Raw genomic sequence first — 27,588 nt, forward strand, 5'->3', positions numbered from 1 at the left:
AAAGTATTAATTGTCGCGAAAGTGGTCTAAAGCCTCTTAAAATCATTGATTTATAATAATTATTAACAGAACAAACCAGCAGCCTTTTTTTTCTTTTGCTGCAGTTAATTAACTTTTCCTTATTTCTATATTCAGGAAATCTAATTTATTAAACAGAAAAAATAGTAGTCGATTAAAGCTGTGACTTATAACTAGTTTCTGTGAAGCAGAAGTATTGCTAGTAGATATATCTGTTCAAGAGGCATAATATGTTATATATGTAATCATTATACGTTGCATAATTATAGATTGATTAAGTAATTTAATATATTGTAATACTAGATTATTATTTACATTATAATATTAAATAATTATCTATATCATAATATTTTATTCAACGTAATACAAAGTGGAAATATGTGTTTGTATACACATCCAAAACCTGCTATCAGAGCTAGTTATACTGTAAAAGTTCTTAACTTCTTGCTCTAGAAAGATGTTTTTATCACAAAATTGCTTAAAATGTGCTGTAGGCATAGTAACTATCACATTTTGTAAAAATATTTTGATGATTTATTAAGGCTTTGAACACTTAACATCTTGCAGTGTGTAGCAGTCAATTGTTTTAGTACTTTCATATGCAAATTGCTTTAAAAACATCTTGCAAGTCAACTAAATCAAAAAAAAAAAAAAAATATTTAACTAGTTGTTTAGTGTAAAGTTCCTCAAAGGATTGGAAAATTCCACTCACAAATTTTACTTTGCCTATCTCACCACCTTTCCAATTTTGACTTAAGAGAAATCCCTTGTTACGGATAGAAGGACAATGAGATAGAAAACAAAGAATATAAGAACAGGTTATAAACAAATCTCTTTTTCTTAAAAGAAAAAAAAACTATAAGAGCTTCCTAAAGAAAGAATTTTTTGCTGTTAGAAAAACATATAAAACGAGGTGTTCTTTAGAAGGCATATATAAAATTTTGGATAGTTTAACATTATCGGTATATGTAATTCTCCTGGACCAGCTGAAAATGGTGTAGAAAGCGAGATAATGTTTAAAACAGACAATGTAATCCCGGGGTTCCTCTGTATATGGATTTAATAATTAATTAGTAAAGCATGCCTGAACTGAACCATTATTGAAACATGAACTGATAGTTTTCTTAAAATGGGTGTCATGGTTACAAGAATTAAGAATAAGGATGGTGCACATTGTACAAAAATGTAAGTACATTCTTCTAGGTGGTAATCATTTTTTCTTGTATAATACATAGGTCATAATCAAAAGTTAATTATTAATTGTCTTTCTGTATATAATCACTGCGTAACTTCAGCTAACTTGCTTAAAACTCTGACGTTTCTAAGGGCTGTAGAGTTACTAATTTTATAACAGTTTTTTGAAGCTATAGAAAATATGAATCATAAAACATTTAACACATGATTTTTATGAAGAAAATTAATTTAATTAAAAATATTAAAATTTAAAAAAATTACATCCCTAAATAATTAACGTTAAATAAATATATATTTTCTTCTCATTCTCAATTAAGATCATCTTGAAACATTTCATGTTAATTGTTTTTAATTATTTGAATTTTTACACTATATTCAGATTTAGCGAGTAACCAAATTTAGCGAACCGTTTTGTATTTCCTGAGCTTTTTATTGAATAAAGATTCTATTGTACAATCTTTTGATATGAGTGGAAAAGTATTATAAAAAAGAAATTATTTGAAGTAAATGATTTATTGTGAATGAATGTATTTTATTGAAACAATATTTAAAAATTTCCAGGGCTTTTGTACGTCTACTACAAAGAGGAGGTATTGCTACAGTAGGTGTGGGTTTTCCAGCTACATCACTTACGACAGCTAGAGCAAGATTTTGTATGTCAGCTGCTCACACAAAGGAAATGTTAGATAAAGTAAAGGAAATAACTTTATTTATTTTTTAATAAAAGAAATTGTTTGAGTAAAAAAAATTACTATAACATGGTGCGTAGCGTTTTTAAAAAGTACTTAAAGGTGCTTATTTTTGATTTTCATTACTTAAAGGCCCTTAAGGGTGCTTTTTTTATTGGGTGTTTTTTAAAAGTGCTTAATTTTCCCTTTTCGAGAAGGAAATTTTTTTCTTTAACATGTCGATTTTCGCCGCGTATTATGCAAAAGCGTGCTTTTCACATAGTTTTCATTCAAAGTTTTCCCAATTCATTCAACCACAATCTATTTCAGCGTAACGTCAGTCCATAGTGTATGAAAACGCTAATTATTTTACATGTTTGATGTGCGTCTACTGAAGACTTTGTTTTCCGCCCTCTGATATTGAACCGAAAAAATCTCTTGATCATTTTATTATGGCTAATATAATCAAGAAAGAGTTATTTGCCAGAAACTAATTATTTTATCATGATCATGAAAAATCTTTGAAAAATTATTTTTCATTTTGTTAATGTATATAGTGCTTAAAAATATTTTTTGAGTGCTTAAAAGGTGCTTATTTTCTGTTGAAACATTTGGTTACGATAACGATACTGAAGAAGATGCAAATTTTCGTTTTAATATAATCAACTATGTTTGATTGGGCATAATTAAATGTGAAGCACAAAGAATAAAGTAAAAGTAATTATAGCTGAATGAAGTAAATATAAATTTAAATTAGTGGATCTAACTTACCTTCTATATCGATCCTTATTTTTAAATTTCGGTGCGATTGCAGCACATTCAAATAGGTGAAAAAATAAAAATTCTGCTAGAAAAGTAAAAATTATGCACGGCAAAATATTCCATAAAAAGAAAGATAACTTATTTATTTACATTTATCAGAATTGAAAATCTATCGAAGGAAATATCCGAGACATGGTCCAAAGTAAGGTCAACAGACTCTCCTTTCAGTTCATCTGTAATATCATTGTCTATAGATCCAACATTAACTTCCGATAATCAGGAATAGAAAAGCCCATCTTCGCTTCTATCTTATGCTTTGGAAATACCACAAATCTTAAATGAGTTTGAGCTTGTCTCTTCGGAGACGGCCTCCCGAGCGATCGACACAAAACCAATCGCATCTTCCCAAGTTGTCCTTTTTAAATTCCTCGCAAGGGTTTTTTGTTTATTCCTAATGAGGGGCACCCATTTGTGAGGAGCATGACAGTTTTTTAGAAACAAATTCATAAAGAAATTCTTAAAATAAGAACTTTTAAATTGTGTTGCAGGGAAGGGGCACTTTCTTGAGTCTGGGTGTTTTACGGTAATGATTTCAAGAATTAACTGTAATATAGAAATTTGTTCTGGCTGCATGTTTATTTAATTTCTATTATAAAACAAACATCAATTCTATAAATTTATGTCACACTGAAGTCCATTTCAGTATCTTTTCTTACTAAATCAGTCTAAAATGGCCTTTAATTCACCAAATCAATTAGGGAAAAACAAAAGGAAAAAGTTTGATTTGCTGCATTCTGCTTAAGAAGCAAATATTTTGTTCTCATCAATTTTAAATTAGTTGCTAACCTTATCAACAGATAGCACTATTAATTTTAAAGAAAATATTTTCTACTGCATGCATATTTATTTGCCAGTATGTTAGTTGCTATTAAGCTGTAAGAGATGTAACTAACATTACTTAGTGTCTCTCTATTATTTCATGTCAAAACATTTCAACTGAAATGTGACTGTTTTGAAATATAGTGAGGATAAGCACTCTTGTTTTGCTTTCTGAGCAGAATGTGATAAACTGTATATTTTAATCATATCTTCTGTTTTTCTTTAACTGATATTTTTTTTTTTTTTTTAAATTGTCAGTCAGTTTTGGGCAACCTGCGAATGGTTTTTCAAATAAAATAGCTTATTCTCTTTAAACAATGAATATTAGTCATTTGGAAAGTCCCAAATTTTGTAAATAGCCATATGCTTTGGATAAAAACCATAGCTTTGATTTTTATCCGAACATTTGTTAAATATAATCACAACCCGGCCACCAGCATATAGTTGTTTAAATATGAAGGTTGATAATTGTTTTTTAACTCAATTAAATGTGAAGGTCATAGCAAAGGTTGACTTTACACTCAAGATTCACTAGTGGAAATGAAAATGATGACATTCAGTAATTATTTCTAAATTTAAGTAGTAGTGATTGTCAATATTCTCCTGAAAATTTTGTCAATCATAATGAATTACCTGCTCATTTTGAAGGTGAAGGACACTTCAAGACCTGTTGCCATTTCCTCATTTATAGAAGAGAATTGTGTGGAAGAAATTTGTAATATTATAAGTGCTATATGCACTCTAAAAGAAATTTCTGTTATATTTAAAACAAACAGAATTTATTCTTAAAAATTCATGTTTTATAGTTATATTTATCCATCATAAAGCCACTTATGCTGCTAGTGTCATATTTTAAGTTGCAGTAACTGCTTTGACAAATGTAGTGATTGCGTTGTAAAATAGAGTAATGTAATTTGACTTTTTTAAAAAAATGTTTTGTGTTGATATCTCTCATTTTATAAGAAATGATTTTCAATTCCATTCTAAAATGTTTTCTCTATGTGTTACCCTCATAGATGTTAGTTCAGGGTGCATAGCATTTTTAAAAAGTGCCTAAAGGTGCTTATTTTCGATTTTTAAAATCCCTTAAAGGTGCTTTTTTCATTGGGTGTTCTTAAAAAGTGCTTAATTTTTCCTTTACCCTGTTGATTTTCGCAGCGTATTATGCAAAAATGCACTTCATATTGTTCTATTTGATGTTTTCGCAATTAATTCAACTCCAATCTATTTTGGCGTACCGTCGGACCTTAGCATATGAAAACGTCATTTGTTTTATGATTCACAATTTCATGATTTTTGACAACTGTCAAAACTATGCCAAGAGTTGTTTTTTTTTTACATGACTATTAAATTCGGATAAAACCGTCAATAGTCAAAAACTTGCCAACCCTGCCTAATTATAATTTTTAATAAGTGCTTAAAAATATTTTTGAGTGCTTGAAAAGTGCTTATTTTTTGTTGAAAAATTTGGCTATGGAGATCAGATTTCAGCTATTTTTATTACAAGAAATTATTTCAACCCTATATAATTTCAGTAATAAAAAATTTATTTAATTGTATGTAACATAGATTATGACTTTTACATAGTTCTTGTTTCATTTCCAGGCTTTAGATGTTGTTGAAAGCGTTGGATATCTAATAATGGTGAATTATTCCAAGAAAAAGAGATCTCAAGAAGAAATCTTATACTAGTCTAAGGAGAAAAATTAGTTAATTTAAAAACCAAGTGCCTTGGTGCGCCACAAGTGTTCTATTTAATGTCCAGTAATATTAAAATACTATTTGGAGAAAAAGCAAAGTCATTGCTTCTTTATGACTGGCTTATCCCTTCTAGTTAATATAGAATTGTTCAAAGTATACTAGCTTTATTTAAAAAAATCTACATGAGCTCTCTAGATAATATATTTACACCAAATCAACCAAATATATAAATGCATTCCTTTTATTTTGGTGCCATGCAGATTGCTTTATTTTTCTGTTGCTTATTTTGTAAAGTAGATCTAGTTTGTTTATCTAGAGCTGGTATTTTCCACTTTGCCAAATAGCTTTAAGCAGAAAAACTCCTATTTAATTGTTGTTTTAGTTAGAATTCTATTTTTACTAAAATATTTTATTTTTGTTATCAGAACTAACATTGCTTTTTAAACTGTGTTTTAAATTTTTCACTTATTGGAAGTACTTTAACAATCACCAGCATTTGCTAGTACAGTTGAATCTTTATTATCCAAGCTAATCTCACCTCCTGAAATTCTATTGGCTGATAAGATCAAAAATATGATAGTCTTAATGTAAAAATAAACATTGAATAAATAAAAATAGAACTAGAGAGAAAAACTATGTATAAAACATTTAGTTTTGCTCAAAGGATCACATCAAAATATTTCACTTTTGAAATTAAAATCTAGAACTGTGATATAAATAAGCTTAGCGTATTTGATATATTAATTTGTTTCTTTTTACTCATAATAAAAAAAAATTGATAGTTTAGATTCTTAAATTTCCTTCAGCCTATTTTTTAATAATTCAACGTTAGCCATTTTTCTTTTTTCAAGTGTAAAAAGTAATTGAAGGCATTATGGAGTGTTAATTGTAAATGTAATTGAAATTTATAATAATATCAGTTTTGCCAGTTCAGAATATCTTGAACTTTATTTTTCAGAAAAGTTCTTAACACAATAAATGAACTCTTGATTTAACTTTGTTGCCCCCCCCCCACGCACACACATAAAAAGCAGCTACAGAATGCAGTGGACTGCATTCTTCTCTAGCTAACCATGTGTCCAGATTATAAACTAGTAAAATCGAAATTCAAGATTACAACTTATGTTAATTCTTTCTTTTGTATTAATTAAATTATTAATACCCTATTGTAAAATGATTCTAGATTTCACATAATCTTTTCATCAAGGTTTGCATAAATTTGATCCTCTAAGATTATTTTATTAAGGGTGTCCAAGTTTAAATATATCGTATAATTTGAGTACAACCAAAATATAATATTAATTTTATGTTAAATAAATTTTTAATTTTTTTACTAAATACAATTATTAAGTTATAGTATTTAAGTGATGAACTTAAAGAAAAAAATGAAACTTAATTGATAAAAGTCAAGAAAGATCAAAGGCTCCCTCAATATCAAGACCAATTGAAGCAGAAATAAACTTATGATCTTTGAATGAGCCACATGTGCTACAGTTTGATTAGCTAACTAAAAAAAGATTGTACTGCAAGAGTGCTGATGATTGTAAAAGACTTTAAGGCAAAACTATTCACTAGCACAATTTTTTATTGATAGTGCATCAGAATGTATTTATTTGTTTGGCTATTACTGATATTGTATAGTATTTTACTCTACATAATCCATACAATTTAAAAATATTTTTGCCTGATAAAATAACGGACATATATTTTATCACATACTCTTAATTATTGTGCCTATTTGCATGTCCACTTCTAAACTGCCAGGACTGTAGGAGTTCTTATCACAAAGAGTGTGTATATTTTTTGGTACTCATTCCTTCTGAATTATCAGTTAAATTGAGGTGATAAAAAAAATCAAAGTGCTTGATGATGTCTTGTGTGCTACAAATTAAAACTTCTTGTGTATTTAAAAAACAGTCATTGACTTAATTTTTAAAAAATACTGTCTCATAGTCATATCTAATCATCAGAAAGTCACAAATGTTACCTGTAAAATTTTGTTTCATGGAAGGGTACGTTGCACATTAAATTTTTTGTCTTAAGAAATTCTTATCTGTTTTTATAAATTGGTGCTTTAGTTGAAAAGGTTCAATTTTGATTTTGTTCGGAATTCATTTGTTTGCATTATTGTATCATCTGCGTGTCATTGTGTTTTTGTATTCAAATCGGGGAGAAATTGTGTTCAAAATGTTAGCAATTAAAAGCAGCATTGATTGCAAAAGTAAAATTTTTTATTGGATTCTGAAATAACTTCATAGAGTGCTTAAGTTGTTAAAAACTATTATAAATTGTATAAAAATGTTGAAAACATATTATAAAATTTTAAATACCTTCCTAATTTTTTGAACATTTTAGTTTGATAAAAAGTATTATTTCGAATTAAATGAACTATTTTTTAATAATTTATTCTAATTATTTTAAATAGTGTAAATTAATGGAATACATTTTCTTCTGTAATATAATATTTAAAAAATTGGAGCCCTGTTATGTATAATGCAGGAGATCTTATTTTACTTCTGTAAATGTGCACATACTATAGAAGTTTTTGGTATTGTGAAATTAAAGAATGCCTTGTATGTAATTGTACTTAGAAATTGCTCAGGGTTTTTGTTTGTTAAAAAATAACTATTTTTGTAGTTCTTGCTCAAATCAAAATTTAGCTTAAAATTCAAAAGAATTTTGTTATTAATGTCATCTAAGATTTTATGTTGATAATGTGTGACTGTTTCATTGTAACTGTTTGCTTGGGTATCATTTTTATTTCTAGTTGGAACAAAATTTCAAATAAAAATGTGCTTAATTTCATTTTATATTAAATTTGAGCTTTTGAAATTTTCTACCATTTTATCTAGTCAATTTGAATTAACTTTTTAAACAGTCATTAATTAAGAAAATATTTTTAATTAATATTTTGTTATTAAGGTTTTGCTTATGCAATTTAGGTAGAGGTATGCTAACCTGTTTTTTTTGGGGGGGTGGGGTTCATTTTTTACTCATTTTAAATTTGCACATTTCAATTTTCACAATTTTTTGCATTTTTAGACTTAAGAAAATTCTCTTTACTCCCAAACTCTTTTCAAATTAAAAATTCTTTAAAAAGCTCTATTATATTTTGTTGTATTAATCTGCTAACCTTCACAAAATGCTCTATTCTATTTCTGCAAATTCTAACTTATGCTGGTAATATCTATCATCATGTTATTTAAATCTTCATATCGTAATATGAAGTTTTAAAAAATTTTAAGATATTAGCATTGGTTTCAATAACTTTCAAAATTATTTTTTAAATATTTAAATTCTTTGTCAGTTTACAATTTTTTCAGCAAGCTAGTAAAATTAAGTTAATTATCATTAATGTGAGTAAGTTTAAATTTACTATCTTAAAGTTAAAATTACCACTTTGTTTTTTTAAATGTTTTTAGATGTCATTTAACATGTTCTGCCAAACTTTTAAACTAAATAATGGCATTTGAATTATTAAGAGTTTTGAATTAGTTTTCCTGCTTTGCTGAACATTTTTTTTCTAGCTCTAATGATATAGCAGATATATAAAATTAAAAACCTAACATTTCATATGCATTTACCTTTTTGATCAAACTTATGTGTAAATCAAAGTTGGCGTGTTACTTATGTATTAAATGTTGATTACATTCCTAAAAAAAGTCTCTTGCACAATACTTTTTGTATATTTTTACATTTAATTTGTGATTTTTAAAAAATAATGTATTAAAAAATGTTTAGAGATCATGAAGGTGGAGAACTACATTCCATTTAAATTACTAATTCTGAATGCTGTAAAGCTTATTTTTCTGTGAACTGTTTAAAATATTTATATATATACATATAAAGTTATAAAATATATTATACAATAGTGCCTTTGTGCGTTTAAACTTAAAGAAATATGCAACTACACAAAAATTTAAAATAAATTATCTATTAATCCCGTATATATATATATTGTTGATTATATCTGACTCAACTGTGTGTTATTGATAAAAATTTTACTAGTTGTTCACCTCTTACTTCACGTTTGGATTGTACGTGTTTACTGCCTTAAATTGATGAAATATCAATCAATTATAACCAGCATCAAGAAGCTTAGTGTTTCAGGTTTAAATTAGTTAATGTAACCTGTAGAATATAAGTTTTATGCTCTTTGCTTACAATATTTTTGTCTATTTTAGTTAGTGTTTTAATTATGAAAGCTTGGTTTTCTAATTAATTTAAACAGCTTTCATTTTTTTATACATGTATGTAGTTTTTTTATTTATTTATACATTCCTTTCTGTAGAATGTCAGTGCTGGGGCATATTTTTACAGTGTGACTTATGCTGTGTACAGATGTACACTTTCTTTTTACAAAATTTTGTTTTTAGATGTTTTTTTTTTAGAATTCCAATTATTGTTTTCTGAACAGCTTGTGTGCTGATTTACATTCCATTCAAATGTTTCTTAATAGTTCAATTGTGAATGAATGATTTCAGTACATGTTGTGTGAGCAGACTGAATGCAATAAAAGCGAGGGAAAAAAATATAGTATGTCTTTCTTTTTTATCCTTCTCAACTTTGGGCAGACTCAAATGTCGAAGGAAAATATAGATTTTTGTTTTCAAACTATTACTTCATTCAAATATTCTTAAGAATATGTAAAGAGTTACTGTAACACTTATTAAATGTGTTGTCAACCGAGCAGCTTTGTTATTAATTATTTAATATCGAGAAGTGTGATATGAGTTCACAAAAATTAGCTAGGTTGCTCCCAATAGGTTTTTTCAACAAAATAATAATAATAATTTTTTTCATTGACTAAGTTTATATAAAAAATTTAATTATATTTGTGAAGAAACTTTTTACATTGCTTGAAGAACACTTTATTTAAATTAAAAGGTTTAAAACAGTCTACTATTTTCCTATCTCTTTTAACACTGGAATGGTGGTAGGAGGTACACTTTAATAAAAATTCCTTTTATAACCCTAAGTACCCGTTTAATACTCCGAGTGACATAGACAAATAACCCATGAGAAAAATTCAGTGATAAGCCTTCTTCAATTGCATTTATGAAGTTGTTCATTTGTTAGCTTTTTTCCACTCATTTGAATAAAATATGCAAAGAAAGCAGGTACAGGGTTTTTCTATACTTGTTTTTTATTTTTTTATTTTACAGACGTATTTCCCATTTGCTACTTTTACAGTTCAGATAAGTTGAGATTTAACATCAGTATATATATAAATTCTTCAACAAAGTATTATCTTACCCTTATGCTGTGAATCATATGGTAAAATATAGACTATCTTTTGCTGATATCTTTTTGTTTACTGATATATTTTTAAATTTTACAAAATTTGCTCTATAAGTGAAAAAGTCTTACTGACAAAGAAATCAAAAAATTGTTGCAAGAGCTCCCTGAAAATTAGTCTGATGGAGGTGATAGTGATAATTTGTCTGTGGACACTGAAGAGAAATTCCAGACATGCACCATTAGTGACTCGAAAAGCAATGAGGTTAACGGAGAACAAAACACCAGAAATAAATGTGCAAGAAAGGATAAGGTTATTTACAAAACTGTTTGCACATCTGATAACACCATATGGAATGAAATAAATTCAGCCTGGGCCATGTTCCGCTTTTAATGCTTAATTATATATGTCCTGAAAGAAAGAACAAGACCAACATCTTTTGGTAATACTCGTTTATTAGAAGACAAAGTGTCTAGTGCATTCAAGCTTTTCATTGATGATGCTATCTTGTTGCAAATAAAGAGATGTGCAGAATCGGAAGCACATCAGCAACTTGGACATAAAAACTGGAGTTAATCGCTTGTTTTATCCCTATACTATATGTTCGAGGAGCAAAAGGTTTAGATTTATATTCGTTATGGTCTGAGGCATGGAGAATACAACTTTGTAAAGAAGTTATTTCAAGAGATATACAAAAAAGAAATTTGGATTAGATGAAAAAACCGCCAAGATCTACTTGATTACAGACTAAATAAACATCACAAATATGGAAGTTTATTGAAAACTATAAAGCATGCTAATAGCCTTGGGCAAAATATTACAGCTGATAAACAGTTATTCCCATTGAAAGCTAGATGTAAATTTACATAATAGATGCCTGATAAATTTGAAGTAAAATTTTACTTGTCAGTTGATATGTCAGTTAATCAGAAAAGTCCATCAATAGGAGAGGTTTTGTACTAAAACTAGGTCAGCAGTTAATAATAGTACTTAAGGTTTTAAAAATCTTTTCAATCTTCAGAAAACACACGAAATAGAAAAGTGTCAAGTGCAGAGATACAAGATTCCTGATGTCTCTATAACAGATAATTTGGAAATAAGCATTTAACACAGAATTTTGAATAGTACAGTAGGTATCTAATTCGTGTAGGTGCGCTCTATAACATAATAAGCTTAAAGTGACTGTGTATATTTCTGCAATTAAAGCATTTAGCTTCTCTGAAGGGAAAAAAAAAACATTTTTTTTAATGTTTGCCAACTCTGGCTTAAAAGTGGGTCCCAACAAAATTGAGTAAATCTTTCAGATTCACTTAAAACAGAAATATAAAACACAAATAATTTTTGTAAGAAACAAAAAAATTTTGAGGAATTTGTTAACTCTTAAAATAAAACATGAGACAGATTTTAAAAAAATATATTTTATTTGATTTAGCAATGAGAAGAAATGAAAATTTGTGAAATGATGCATAGATTACAGGTATGGCCAGACTTCTATTGTCGCTCTCCAATGGTGACACCTCTAACTGAAAGATAATCTATAAAAAGAAAAAAGAGACTTTTTACAAAATCAAAGCATATAAAGTAACATATTTAATGTAGCTATAGTGACAAATGTTAATTTTTCACAATAAAAAACTTACACATAATATTTCACCAAGCATCATTTTGAAAATAAAAATCCTATTTAATAGATAATTTTCTCCCCTGTGGAAGAAGCGTGACATCCCAGTATGGGACACTCATTAAATTTCACTACACAATCTCATAATATTTAGTCAACATCCCTTCCAACTTGTGTGATACAGTTAATTTGCAGTATCAATCACTAAAGCAAAGCTTTGCATAAAAATATTTTGAATAAGTAATAAACATTCTGCCACAAAACTCCTTCTGAAAATCTAACGATGCCATTACCGACTTTGGAAGAAGAACTTTTGTTCCAAAAAGAACTTACTTAGAAATAGTGTTCTAAGCAACATTGAAGGAAGAGTTTTGATAGCTCAAAATTAACAGTTGTTGAGGTATCGATTACATACACTGTATCATAAATCGTCAGAATTTTATAGCCCCTTTAGTTTCCCCACATAGAAGATTGGACAGAAAAAAATCAGTTAAGTTGGAATTACAAAATATAAAAATTAAGGACTATTTTGCCTCTAAATTTAAGGATGCTGATTCTTTAATGGGAACAATTTCTGTACAATTTANAATTAACAGTTGTTGAGGTATCGATTACATACGCTGTATCATAAATCGTCAGAATTTTATAGCCCCTTTAGTTTCCCCACATAGAAGATTGGACAGAAAAAAATCAGTTAAGTTGGAATTACAAAATATAAAAATTAAGGACTATTTTGCCTCTAAATTTAAGGATGCTGATTCTTTAATGGGAACAATTTCTGTACAATTTAGACAGGGATTTGCAGATGCCAAAATGGCTGTTGTTTTCGTAGTTCCAGCACTTAAGTGAAAAAATAAACATTAAGAAAACTAATTGCAATATAATAGTGTTCGGAGGGGGAGATACATAAGAGCTTTCTATATATTTCTCCAATATGGAATGTTTCCATGCCATTAAATCAAACAAGGGTAATTGTCTCTAATAACAGAAGTAGATTAATATCATACCTTATCTTTCTTCTACAATTTTTGGCAAATTTGATGCGTTATAACACTTATTTTGTTAATTTAGTAGCTTTCTGAGACGCTCTATACCTTGGGAGAAAAAAGCATCTAGCTAAACACATTGACATATAGACGAAAAACGAAAATTATTTGTTGCTATGGGGCAACAAAATTGACTTTTTGCACAATTGGGCCAAAATTGAGCTTTTTGCTCAATGAATAGCATTAGTTTTGGAGCAGGTTGTAGCAATTTCGGGAGAGAAATGGTATTTTGGAGCAATTTTAACAGCTGTTCTAACCCTGAGCTTATTAATTGATATGCAGGAAAAGTATAGTCAGTTACATCACGAAGAAGACAAGCTAAGTAGCTTACCATTTTTCGCTTTCTTTCGATCAGAATTCAATTTGTTTTCCCCAGTTCGATCCAACGTTAGAACTATTTAAGTTAGTTACGAGTCATGTCAGGATGAAAGAACGAATCTTCAAGTGCTAGAATACATTAGTGACATTAATCTTTATGCCAGTAAATATTTGGCTTTAGCTTAAACTATGTTAAAAAAATACACAAATACAACAAGTAATGATACATGTATGTGTTCACTACAAAAACCTAAGCCTTCTTTTTAGTTTTTGAAATAAGTTGTAAAATAAAAAGAAAATTTTCATATAAGATAGAGATCAATTAATGAACTTCAATCAGAACTTGTTTACACTTAAAATACTTTTGCAAAATCATTGAAAAGCATAGATGTAGAAACAAAAAAAAGTTTTTTTTTAATGTATTACACAAGTATGGATAGTAAAGCACCCACAGAGGAAAGTGTTACCTTCTTTCCAATGGGACACCTCGTTCTCATAGAACTATTTCCATTTTTCTTTTCGAAATCAAAAAAAAAAGTAGCCACCAATTGGTGCTCTTACTCTAATCTTAATAAGGAATGTAATCTTAAGCAATGAATTTTTTAGTTTTTATCATTTGAATATTGCCTCAAATCGTCTAATCGAGAGAGGGGGACATAGGTGATTGAGATAGTTAAAAAACACCCACAGAAAAATTCAAAATAACTGGAAAAAAAAATACTTGTACTTACTTACATACTTGTACTTACTTACATACTTGTACTTACTTCTGTTTATTAGTATTACACATAGTTGATTCAGCGAGATGTGAGATTTCGGATAAAGATATCAAAATAGGAATCTTTCAAATTAGATTTAGTAACTTTAATAGAGTTATCTTATACTTAAAATTATAAAAAAAAACTTGATTGTTTATAGATTAAACGCTTTGGATTTGGCGAAATATCATTACATAAATGTAACTTTTTAAAACGCCATTTTCTTTAAAAAGAAAATTTAATATAATTCAACATTTAGTGATTTATTCTGCATTAGGCATAGGCTAATTGTGTCTTTAGCGAGGATAGTCACTGTGAAATTTTTAAAGATTAATTTTATTATTATCAGTTATATTTTGACATATACATTTTAGATCATGGAAGTTCACGTAGAGCATGGTAGTTTCACATACAAGTTCATATAATTAAAAGAAACTGTGTTTTTCATTGACATGCAGATAAATTAAATAAAAAGTAACTTTTTAAATGCCATTTTCTCGAAACTTCATTTTTTATCACTCGCAACTCCCATCTCTGATTTCCATAAAATAACATGTACATAACTTATTGTTTACATTTCACGCTTTGCTACCTTTAACATTTTGATTAAATTGTAAATTAGGACTGTTTAAAATGTTTTAGAAATCTACATTTACAATTGAAATAGTAAAAAGAAAAAATGTTTACATATTTACATTTATTAAGTAGAACAATTCAAAATAAAAATTTCAAACTAAAATAATAAAAAAATTTCTCTATTATAAAAATACCCTTTTCAGTGCTAAAAAGAAAGAGTTCAAAAATTCTAATTGTAACAAGCACAATTTTTTAACTACTATGGTTTTAATATAAAATTATTAAATGAGAAAAAAGAATGTCTAATTAAAAAAGAAAGAAAAAATGAAACCTACTCCTTTCCCTGCTATGTTTTTAAAATGGGACACGAACAAACATTATAAAAAAAGCTATAGGTCACATCTGAATTAATTAAAATATATTATTACCAAGATTTTATCTGAGCAACATTACCTTAAGGACTGAAATAAAATGATGTCTGCGGTGACTGCGGTCCTCATGACAAGCATACAATTTTTTGTCAAATGATTAGAATCCAAAACCACTAGAAGTGTATCTTCCCTCCTGTGCAGACGCGATGCTAAACCTGCTTTACTCTCATAAAAAGTATTCCAATTTTATTTTTAAAAAAATGTATTGCAACAAGCTATCAATTAGGTTCTCGCACGTTCCACAAGAGTTTGGCACATCCAGAATTCTTTAAATAATAAAATTTACAGTTTCTTTAAGAACGTTCAATTATAACCCTCTTAAACCCAAAACTTAAACTAGAATTAAATCTCCAAGACATTTTTGTTATACTTACATTTCTTATAATATATTCTACTCTTCATCTTAAAAATTTATCCTGCACAGATCAATTGATATCACTTAAGTGTACCAACATATTCAAATCGACTGCACATTTTCGTTAAGCATTTCTTTTACTTGTGGACTAGAATGGCACATTTTAAAGATATCAGCCCATCCGTGTACAGGATGCAACAAAAAAACTCGGACCAAGTTTTGGCACCATAGAAGTTATTTCCTTTTGGTCTGCCACTTTAATTATAAAATAATTTATAATTTTATACGTAGTTTACGTATTTTTCACTTTTACAATGTCAAGCAAAATTCATGGAATACATTTACCGGCTGATGTAATCCATGTCCCAAGAATTAGTGTATGGTCCATTTTGGAGTCTAGGGCTTGCTCAAAACCACACAATGCCCATGGGATAGATTAAAGGTAGAAGGCTTGCGCCCCATTGCTAAAAATGCCAACAAGCACCTTTGCATCGCTAGATGTAAAAGGTACCCACTTTGAATCCAATAAAATTTATCAGTATCTTTTTATTAGTTTGATAGTTATTAAAAGTTTTTTTCTTCTTCTTTTTTACCTCACCCAGTAACTTGTAAAATGAGCAAGATATGTATCTTTGATTTTGTTCATTATGTATGTTTTTCAACTAGATTTTAACATTTTTAACCAGAAGAATGCTTCCTCAAACAAAAAATGCATTTGTTAAGATCAAACTGTTAAAAATGTAAAAGCACTCTAATACTTAAATTCAAAATCTTATGACTCATTCCGTTTGAATATACCAAAAAAAATGTGTTGCTGCCATGTTACAGGTATTTATAAAATTTTTGTGAAAAAGCATGTGAAAAGATTTTTTTTGAACCGAAACTATGAATAGAGCGGGAGTCATTTTGAAATTTGACTCAATTTAACAAAATGACATAAATTAGCTAATATTTTTAACACCAATAACTTTTTTTATTAACTATTTTCTTAATTTTAATGGCAACAAATAGGAAAAACGAGATAACTATGTAATTAAAATGCTGGAAACATAAATGTATTTTATAATACATATCTGATATAGTCATATGTATTTGAAAATTTTTTTGAAATAAGCATTTTAAAATTTTACATGGATATAAAAATTTTACTACCTCAAATTTTGTATGATATATATCATCCCTTCCACTTCTTCCTTATCACCAAGATTAGCTGGGCTAAACAATGTCCATGAAATTCATGACTCAAAGGAAGTCCGCCACCAAAAGTGGATTTATTTAGAATATCCCTCTTGTCCAGTCCAAGACCCTCCATCCCTTACATGTATTGGATACAGGTGTGCTGCCGCATGAATTTTTACAAATTAATTATTTTTTCTACTATCTGTAAAATTGTTAAAAGGATACAATTTTATTTACCAATCATTACGTTTTAAAGGGTATAGATTAACAGAAAAATAGCTTATAGATAATCCCAATAATTCAAATTAAACTGAGATGACACCTTTTACTCTTTGCGCGATAAGCAAGTTGATAAGAAATCACTTCAACTTTTGAAATCGGGAAAACCTTATTTCACAGGAGTTTCAATGTTCTCTTATCTCACAAACAACTGATAAACATTTAAAAAGTAATAATCATCAAAACATACCCAGGAAATCTAGAGCAGTTCGGACTAACATTGAACTCAGTTTGAAAAAAAAAAATCTCTCCAAAATAGCATAGCACTGTACAGTGAACTAATATATCCTAAATAATTTTTATTCTCGCAATTACTTATTAAACACAAAACTTATGGTTCAAAGGTTTGACCTATAATACGCTCATTGTCAATCAATGAAGGCTTAGCATGTAATAAACTATGAAACAAGACTTAACATTCTTTCTTATAAACTTACCTTTTTATTCAACAGGCAGATTTTTTTTTGACAATTAAAATATGAGAATGGTCACTATCTTGAAGATATGGTCTTAATAGTATAGTCAGGAGAGCAATCAAAAGTTGAATTCCTTTAATGTTAATTTCGCTCTTTGCATATTTTGCAATATTATGGGAGCTATTATAGTGAAAAAGAATTACTGCACAATCATGTGGAGCTTTTTAATTAGAAATTAGGAAAAATAACATCTATAATTTTATAGAACGAAAAAAAAAATTTTGAAAAATAGCAAAATTTGAGTACAATGCCTAAATTTCACTGCCTCAAATTGGAGGTGTATTTTATTATCAGTTTATAAACATCAGTGTATTCTATTATTTGTACTATGACTGTGATATGAAACTAAAATGTCTCACTAATCCTAAATAATTATTTTATGCGACCAACTAGTATCCTTAAATCAAGATAGCGCAAGTTCAAACTTGGCAACGAGCAATTATCTCAAACCAGCTACTAGGTCAGGTTGCAAGTGAAATATTTGCATCCATAAAGAAACAGAAAGGAAAATGAATCCCAGAAAGAAAGGGAGTGACTATTTTATTTATTTCTCAATTCAGCTTCAGTTTAATAAGAGACATGCCTTATTAATTTATATGGATTTAAAACTATTCTTCATATACATTTTATATTTTCCTAGTAGACAACTATTTTAACCCCCTCCCCCCATGCTCATTGAAACAGGTAGTTTAGATTAATTTAATTTTTTTAAAGCTAGTCTTTTATTTATCTTCAATATTTTATTTTTTTACATATAAAAATACATCTTTTCCTTCGTTATCTATTGCATGTGCAAGTCTGACAGTTTTTCATGGAGTTACTGTATAGCGTCTTACTTTCTCTTTAAAATTCATTAGAGAATGTGAGATTGTAAACAAAGCAAGAGTTAAATATAAAATTCTTAATTTATTACTAACGTTATTTTTTTTTCCCTTCCTGGTTTTTCAGTTATTGATTAGTTATAATTGTGTTAGTTGATTATATTCAATATTTTAAGACTAATCACTTTTTCCCCCATCAATATTTTGTCCCTGACTATTGTTAGTTAATAATATAGTCCTTACAGTATTAATTTTTAGTATTGTATAGGCTTTTTTTTTCTTTCTTTTTCATGAAAAATATAAGAAAATATTGTATTCAGTTACAATTGGCAATAAGAAAATTAAAAACAGATTTTCTTTTTGTTTCCCATACATTTTTTTTTCACTATGCTATCGTAGCTTCACAACCTTTTTTTTCTTATTATAAAAGCAAATAATATATATGTATGCAGAAAATAAAGAACAATTCTGAGAAGACCATTTTTTCCATTTACATTTTTTTCTTTTTTCCGCAGAGTAACTTCCAGTAAATAGATTCATATGAAAAAAAAAGTGAGAATTTCCGTTTTAAATCAAAATAGCAGATAGATATTCACAGGGTATCTGCTACATTTTAGATTTCCAAATTCATGACTTTTCATCCAAGAATTTTTCATGACTTAACGAAGTTACTATCGTCTCCAACAAAAATGCAACAATTTTAAAAAAGCATTATAACAACATTATTCGAAATGATAGGTATAATCAAAACTTATACTCTGCATCATCATATTTATAGATTTTAAATTTAAAAAACAGAGTAAAGAAAGAGTTGAAACAATAAAATAGCAGAAAAAATACAAAAGCAAATAATTTTTTTTCCTGCAAAATTATATTCCAAAGATACTTTTCTTGTTCATCAGAAAGAAAAGAAATACTCCTGATTTTTCTGTTCTCATTTCGGAATAAAAAAAAATTCGCCACTGACTGGTTTGCTTCAACTAGAATTTTAAATTGATAAAATTAAAAAAAATTAACAATAAAAATTCTTAAATCACAGAAAAGAGTTCAAAAGATTCACTCTAGAAATGTTTTTTTTTTTTCATTTTTTGAAAGAACACCATAATTTTTAAAGAACATGATAAAATCATTTTATTTTCTAATAAAATATGACTGAGTGGTGATTTTGTTAGGAATTCAGATCAGGATGAAATTTGGGGGGGATTCCATTTAAAAAAAATTACATTTTTCGGAGACCTAAATCCATGACTTTTTCAAAAACATAGTAAAAATCATGACATTTCATGACAAATTTAGTTCAATACTGAAATTCATGACTTTCCAAGACTTTCCAGTTGCGCGGATACCCTGTATTTACTAAGAATAAGAACCCATTTCTTTCTCCTGAACTTTTTCTTATAAAATTTCTCTTACTATATCTTTGGCAATTTTAGTTCTCTGCTCATTAAAGCTATGTTTTTAAGCATTACGTCTTGCATTAAATATACTCTTTTCGGAAAATAAGAAAATCTAAAGTATAGGTGCTTAAGCACCTGCAACAGTGGTCTGCAAGGCGGCTATTTTCAAAAGTGACATTTTTCCTTTCTTTCTCTGTAGGTGGGTCACATTACTTTGATCTTATATTATACGTAACCTTAGAATACACAAAATAAAAACATGATAAAGAAACCAATGTATCCCTTTCACAAACATTGGGTGACTTACACAGTTGCTGATCTGGACATAGCCCATTCCAGGTATGCTAACTTTAAAGAATGTAATATAGGTAAAAATTGCTACCATCTACTTAGTTCACTTAATATAGTTCTGATGTTTAAGCTTACAGCTATATGCTATGCATTTGTTAACTTGAACTTTCCAATACTAGAGAATTGTAACTGTGAGAACTTAGTATATAAATGCAGATGAGATAAGGATAATTTATATCCATTCTCAGAAATTAAAAATACCAGATTTTTTGTAAACATGGTACGAAATAATAGGTAAAATACTAACATAAAAATTCCCACATTCAAACAATTAAATGTATCCCTAAAAATTACAATATTTCTCTTTCCTTAAAACAGACTGAGAAAACAATTAAGCACTCCCTAAAAAGTTCCGTGTAAACTTTATTTAGTTTGCCATCACACTCAAATCATATAGTCTTATTTGGATATTACTTACATAATGTGATCCAGTGCCCCAGTAAGACAATGAACCAGTTGCAAGAGACACCATAAAGTTCTTAAATTTTTTTTTAATTTATAACTCTTTGCTTACAATTAATAAGTGGAAATTCTGTCATTTCAATCAGCTTATTGTAACCAGCTATAAACATAAGATTAAAACCTTAAAATGCAAAATAGGACTTCAATTAAATCATTTAAGTAATGGCTTTTATACATTGTCTTAAAAATCGGAATTTCAAGAACTCATTGAGATTGCATAAATAGATAAATTACAATTTAAAACATTCTAAATACCCTTGTAGTGTCAAAAGAATTTATATTTCTTTGATCAACACTTCCATAACTTAAATCTGGGAAAAGTTTTACAACCGAAACCTAAATTTAAATGTTGACCTACAAAATTAATCACCTTCTGAATAACTTAGTTTAGATCTGATCAAAATATTTAGCTTACATTATTTCTAAGGCAGTAATAATACAAAATACTTTACTTTTACAAAAAGACAAAAAAAAATCAAGTTTACTTTTTACAGTTTTTATTAGATAGACATTCCATTGCAATTGTGTTCAACTTACGTTCTCATAAGTTTTTGTAACCTCAAACCATACCTATTCATCCTGGACAGAAGCAATTTTAATAGTCCTATGACTTGAGTCAAAAAATTAAACTTTCAAACGAAATCAAAAAAAATTCTTAGTAAAAAAAAAAAATTCCATCAAACAAAAAAAACATGTAATAACATATTTTTATTAATACAGTTTTTTCAATGGATTGAAACACTAACTATTGGGTCTGATACATTTTTCCATTGAAAACTAAATGTCAGCAAACAGCAGCAATTGTTGAAATTTAATTTTTCTTAGATAAAAAGGAAAGTCATAATAATGTGATTCTGTATTAAAATAAATTATATTAAAATTAATATTTAGATTAAATAGGTCAGTAGAAGCAAAATGCAAAGTTTGTGAGATATTCTATGCACAATCAAATCACTGAGTCCTCATTCATATTTGATTCAAACATATTAATAAAAAAAATTTAATAAAATTTCTTTATGTGTTAAATTAAAATAGCAGTTGCATAACCTTAATAATGTCAGCCAAACATGTCAAGAAATTTAGATTTAGTTTTTAAGAAAAAATGAATGTGTATGATTTGCGTGAACTAATGTTACATACATAACGATTGAGACGAATTAAAAAATAAAACATCGCACACTATATACAATCAAAAAAGTTTTTATTCGGCATAGAATACGTTCGAAACAACGGAAGCCACCACTTACGTTAGTGTATTACATGCCCTAGCATAGTTTTCATATATATATAAGTATATTACATCACAATAATAAACTGATACACTACAAAAAAAGAAATGAGACGCAGAATTAAAAAAAAAAAAATCGGAACAATTTATCTGTACACATGAAACGATGAGTCAAATGATAATTAAAAACAGTTCACAATAACAGGAAAGAACGTAAAAAATCACTGTCTCTACTTAGCAGCGGCCTCTAATACGCTCAAATTAAACGGGAAGATTCAATGCGGTCGGTCGACAAAGCGGAGAGATGGATATATTTGAGCGATCTCTTCAACGGGCGCGAATGGAGGCTTTTCAAAAATACGAGAGACGTCGGGTAGCTGAAGGTGGTGGCACACGGCTGCTGCTGTGAAAAACAAGAAAAACATTCGATAAGTTTCCCAAAGTTTAATCTTATTTCAACATAAATAACGCAATTTAACAGGGTTCATACTTAATTTCTAGAAATAATTCTCTGATTATCTTGGGCAACAATTCTAAAACATTACATAAGTAGCATCACTGTAAAGAAAACATGAGAAGATTGGTAAACAGAAAAAGCCAAAAAAAAAAAAAAAAAATTTAAAGAGTTTTTTTTTTTTNGAAAAAAAAAAAAAAAAAAAACTTTAAAGAAAGAAAAATTTACAAATATTCACTAATTCAAGGGTGATTGTGAGCCCAACTCAAAAATCCTGAAAATTTCTAGAGTAAAATCATTAATAACGCATTTCGAAAAATTTATATATTTATAAATTTAAATCATTGATATTTCAAAACATGAAATTCTAAATAAATTATATGCAGCATAATTTAAATGATTAATTATGCATAAGTTTACTTTTACCTCTAATCACATTTATTATTCTACCAGAAAAAAATATTTACAAATGAAGAGATGCTAAGTTTAAATCTAGTTCTAGTATTTGTAAATAAAATATACAAGAATTTTCACACATAAATGTGATCGTTGATTTCTTGAAACTTCTGGACCTTGGATTTCCGGATTGCAGTTAGCGAAAAATCTGGAAATCAGCACTTTTCCGGAGCACAATTATCCTACTGCTAATTATCCTACTACAATCTGTAGTATACAGTATGATATACCTTAGAATTAACACGCCTACAAATCAAAATATTGAGTTTAAATAATTTCCAACCTTTCAAAGAATTTTAAACAAGATCTCATCATTTACCACATACAAATCTCAATATTAGGCACTTCAAAATGCCCAATACTGAGTACCTACAAAAATCATTGAAAAAAACTTCTCAAAAAATAAATCAAAATCTTTTTTAAATTAATAATTACAACCAAAAAAATTATTCAAACTTCATAGTAAGTAAGTTTAGACAAAAGCTTTTTTCCAACCTAGACTCACTTATCAAGAAAGTTGTATTGGAAAATTATGACACTACTTTTAAAATCATAAAAAAGTAATCAAGATCTTGTAATTAATAAAATAGTTTTTATCTTTTCTAAGGTTTTTAATAAATTTTAATCAATTTTTCTTAAAATTATTTTTTGCCTATTTTAAATTCTCAGTTTTTCCCTAAGTGTATGAACCCTGTTGAATAATAATTACATTAAAAATAAAATAATAATCAGCTTTAAATTACCGATTAATTTTATACTTATAACTATCCGAATTAATAATTGCAGCTGATGTTAGTTTAAATACAGATATCATGCAAGGAAGACGCATGCGAAAATTAAAACCCACATATATAGACTAAAATGAGACCGGCTACTCAACTGGTTTGCATAAACATTTGGAGATAATCTAATAAGTTTTCTTTTGATAGAAACTAAACAGAAACAAGAACATAGAGGTAAAAATTCAGAATCTGATAAAGCAATGCATGCAGTTACGGATATAGAGGAAATGCAAGAAAAATTAAAAATAGGAAACAGCTGCAAAAGAAGTCAGTTTACCTTCAAAGAAGAAAACAAAAATTAACAATTAGACTTACCCATTTTGTGGTGAATCATACCAATAAGGAGACCTGCAAATATATACAGTATATTAACGTTAACTTATCAATTTACGGAAGAAAAAAAAGATTAAGATAATTTATTTCTAAGCGGGAAAAATGGGCTTGAATTAATAAAGAAAAAAACTATAATAGAACAATTTCTAAATCACTTAACTTAATAAAAAAAACCTTCACAAGGAATTTAAATTCTAATTAGCTTTACTACAACAGGGTTACCACTCAAATCTGGGGAAAAAATTCCTGTGCATGTTATACACAATATATTAAGAGGAAACAACAATTACTGCGCTCTTGTGTGACCTATATTGGGCTAACAGGGGTCTGTCTAGGTTTTTCTGAAAGGTACCTATTTTGTGAAAATTTAGACATAATTTGTGAAAAATTAAAAATTATATTAAAATATCAACACAAAAACATGGTAAAAATATAGATTTAATGTTTCTTAACGGATACAAAAACAAAATTTTAAGGAAAAGTATTTTGTGAAGCTACCGTTTTTCCTAAAGTTGAATTTGTGAAACTACCGTTTTAAATAAAATTGAATTTGTGAAGGTACCGCTAAACGGTAGCAAATTCGGCCTGGACAGACCCCTGGCTAACTATATTTATCAGTTTTAATTTCTGGAAAAACAGCTGAACATACTTAAATAATGCTATAGTGAATTAAATAGTTAAGTATAGCTGAAATATCATGGTTAAATATTCCACAGATTACGCATTGAGTGGTCACCATTTTTTAAAAGATAAAAATAAGACACATAATTCCCTGTATTTTCCCAGTTTGTAAAGAAAAAATCAAAATTCCTTGAATTTTCCCTGTTATTTTAAGTGATTTTTAAATTCCCTGTATTTCCTCAGTTCTCCCTGTGGAGTGGCAACCCTGTACAATTAAAGTTTGTAAATTTTATTCTCCTCTGTTAAATTAATGGTCACAAAAATGATAGAACTATTATTTAAAGATATAAAAAGCAAATCTATGCAATATTTATTTCTACATTAGACTTAGACATTTTGTTTTGAATTAAATACAACAATTTTTTCATACAAAAAAAAAAAAATTACCTCATTGATGAAAGAGGTGGGGGAGATCTTCGAGAATACAAATAATCTGAGCGTTCAGGCATGGCACGCCTTTCATATAGATCATCTCGCATACTCATGGGTGGCATAGCTCTTGAATAAGGATCAGCATCCATAGGTGGCATGGGTCTTCGAGAAAATTCATCTCTCATGGGCAAAGGAGGGCTACGACGATCATACGGTGAAGGATATGGCCTCATTCTGTCACGCCCGTAACCGAAGGGACGATCAAAGAATGAATCGCCCATGGGTGGGCCATCGAATCGTCTTCCATAACCATTGTAATTTCCACCAAAACCACCTCGAGGGGGACCATAGCCGTTTCTTGACTGCCCTCCTCGGCGGCTGAAATATGGAAGTCCCAATTAAAATATACATAAAAATAGCATTTTACACAAATTGAATAAACTTTAGTTATAAATATCTCAAATTGACATCACTTTACTATAACATCAATGTTGAAACTAGTAACGTATGTATAGGTATAAACATACATTAAAAATTTTATTTTACAATTAACACCAATGTTATCAATATTTCAAAATGAACTTGCACACAAATGATCAACCAAATTAGGCAGTTTTTGATTTTTGAGTAATTTAAGTAATTGATAGATTGAGTAATTGGTAGATTTTTGAGAAATTAAAAAAGTTTTCTAGAAGTACATAAATATCTTAACTAATGCTAAAAAAATTTAAGATAAATTATTCTGCGGTAATTTATAAAATAGTTGCTTGTAATGTAACTTCCTAAATTTTAAGAAAGCTTAATCTTAGAAATAATCTAAAAACATATGTAATAGTGGAAAATCAGTTTAAAAATTTCAAAATCAAACATTTTTATATAGCTTAAGCAAAATTCTATACATAAAATATGAACCTATGCAATTACAAATTAATAAACATAAAAATAACCAAGAATAAATAAAATTGAACATTGAAAGTGCAATAAGAAAATTATATTGCTGCAAATGGATGCAGCATCATTCATTTATATTACTTATATCACATACAATGAATATAATTAAGAAATCAAGACTGAATTTGCAAGCACAGCTGCTTAGGACATGGAACTACATTAGCCTATAGCAATTAATTTTAATTATAATTAACTTTAGTGTTCAAATTATTTTGTTAAAGCAAAAAATTACCTCATTACTGTCTGTTTGTTAGCACGACCTGGTGCACCAGGTTCAGGATGCAATTTGCTCTTAGAAGGCTATAACAAAAAAATTTTAGTTTTTAAATATAAATATTTAGGTACAAGCTATTTAATTTAAAAATGCAAAGAAATCATACCTCAACACTGATTGTGGATCCCATGAGATTATAGTTGTTTAACATTTTTACAGCTTCAACTGCTTGTTCTGGAGTGGACATATGCTGTAAAAGAATCAAAATAACGTTGAACCATAGTTTCCATTATTCCACATTAGTTTTTAAAATTAACTAAGGTAAATTCATTTTTAGTTATAATAGCACTCCTTCATGAGTAACATTTATAAAGCACTCCCTAGAATATAGACCCGATCTATTGCCAAAATAGCATTAATGCCCCTGAAATAGCATGAAAAGGTATTATGAAAAAATATTATTTTTTCATTGATTTTCAAGAATTAATGTTAACTTAAAGAAATTAAATGCTGAAATTTCAAATGTACATATTGCGTTGTGCATTGCATTTATGTACTGACAATATAATTGTTTATCAACAAAACAATATTTTTCTATTTGAGTGAACAATATCTTTCTATTTGATGTGAAGAATAAAATTGACAAAAATAACACCTTATAATCTGAAAGTCAATTAATCTATAATACTTCAATACAAAAACAGAACAGAGTAAAACTTGTTCATAAAAAGATTTATAATTTAAAGGTAATATGCAAAGCATGTCTGCTAGTGCTCTTGTCAAACACTATTAAAACAGTAGGGAACCGATTATCCGGAACGATCTGGACCATCTCTTTTCCAGATAACTGAATTTTCCGGTTTTCTGAATCACTACAAAAAGCCGTTTTTTTATTGTTAAACCCAACTAAAAAAAAAAAAAAATTTTTTTGGAAATAATCTTAAAAAGAAGAAAAAACGATGGAGTAATACTGCTTGTCTACGATAGGTACTCTGTCCGCCACAAAGTCTGCGGCAGTCTGGTGCTATGGAAACAAGAAGAGAGCATTTTAGGGAGGGTGGCTACGATGAAGAGGTCCCCTTTTCTTTCGCCTTCGATGATAGCTTGTATGGGGAGTATACCAGATTGGCTGACTCAGCCACCAGTAGGAGACTTATTTAATCTGATTCAAGAACTTTTTTAAGATTCGCATGAATATTTCTTTCTTACTTAAAATAATTCTCTCGATTCAATCAGTTGTTATTTTTTAAATACAAAGGAAAAAAAGTGAACAAATTCTGACATTAAGGGTAGTACAGGTTTTTTTAATATTACTTTTTAATTTTACGATATTTATTATGAATGTTCATTGATTGTTAGATGGTTTAATTTCTAAACTTGCACATTTTTTAAAGCAGTTAATTTCTTTTATTACTTGAATTTTCTGGAAAAAGTGAAGAGCTTAAACTTAATAACTCTGATTTTAAAAGGAGATAAAACTTTTGCTGAAAATAAAAATAGTTCACGTTATCTGTGCCGGAGAAATATTAAATATCTTTGTTTTGATTATTAATTTTTAAATATTTTATTTATTTATTTATTTATTT

General features: G+C 28.2%; 2 protein-coding genes across 9 annotated transcripts in view; one reads left to right on the forward strand and one right to left on the reverse strand.

The window, feature by feature from the left end:
* The window catches only part of LOC107438055 (serine palmitoyltransferase 2), a 38,565-nt gene extending 32,364 nt beyond the window's left edge, over positions 1-6,201 (forward strand). Inside the window, exons 10-11 of the mRNA XM_043045009.2 lie at positions 1,774-1,903; positions 5,127-6,201. Of these exons, the coding sequence (XP_042900943.1) occupies positions 1,774-1,903; positions 5,127-5,213 (217 nt within the window). The 3' untranslated portion in view covers positions 5,214-6,201. The remainder of the gene's footprint in view (positions 1-1,773; positions 1,904-5,126) is intronic.
* Positions 6,202-11,863: 5,662 nt separating this feature from the next.
* Positions 11,864-27,588, reverse strand: part of LOC107438145 (RNA-binding protein lark) — a 20,427-nt gene continuing 4,702 nt past the window's right edge. For 3 of the 8 annotated variants that reach the window (XM_016050355.3, XM_071185156.1, XM_071185155.1), the window contains exons 4-8: positions 26,169-26,252; positions 26,021-26,088; positions 24,853-25,215; positions 23,767-23,799; positions 21,716-22,162 (exon numbers count right to left, since the gene is read on the reverse strand). In XM_016050355.3, the coding sequence (XP_015905841.1) occupies positions 22,111-22,162; positions 23,767-23,799; positions 24,853-25,215; positions 26,021-26,088; positions 26,169-26,252 (600 nt within the window). In that variant the 3' untranslated portion in view covers positions 21,716-22,110. Of the gene's footprint in view, positions 11,997-13,459; positions 13,576-21,715; positions 22,163-22,249; positions 22,318-22,683; positions 22,916-23,766; positions 23,800-24,852; positions 25,216-26,020; positions 26,089-26,168; positions 26,253-27,588 lie in introns of those variants that run through there. The other 5 variants (XM_016050362.3, XM_071185158.1, XR_001583333.3 and 2 more) reach the window with 4 other exon arrangements.

This window comes from Parasteatoda tepidariorum, chromosome 9 (genome assembly GCF_043381705.1).
Source record: "Parasteatoda tepidariorum isolate YZ-2023 chromosome 9, CAS_Ptep_4.0, whole genome shotgun sequence".
NCBI classification, from domain to species: domain Eukaryota; kingdom Metazoa; phylum Arthropoda; class Arachnida; order Araneae; family Theridiidae; genus Parasteatoda; species Parasteatoda tepidariorum.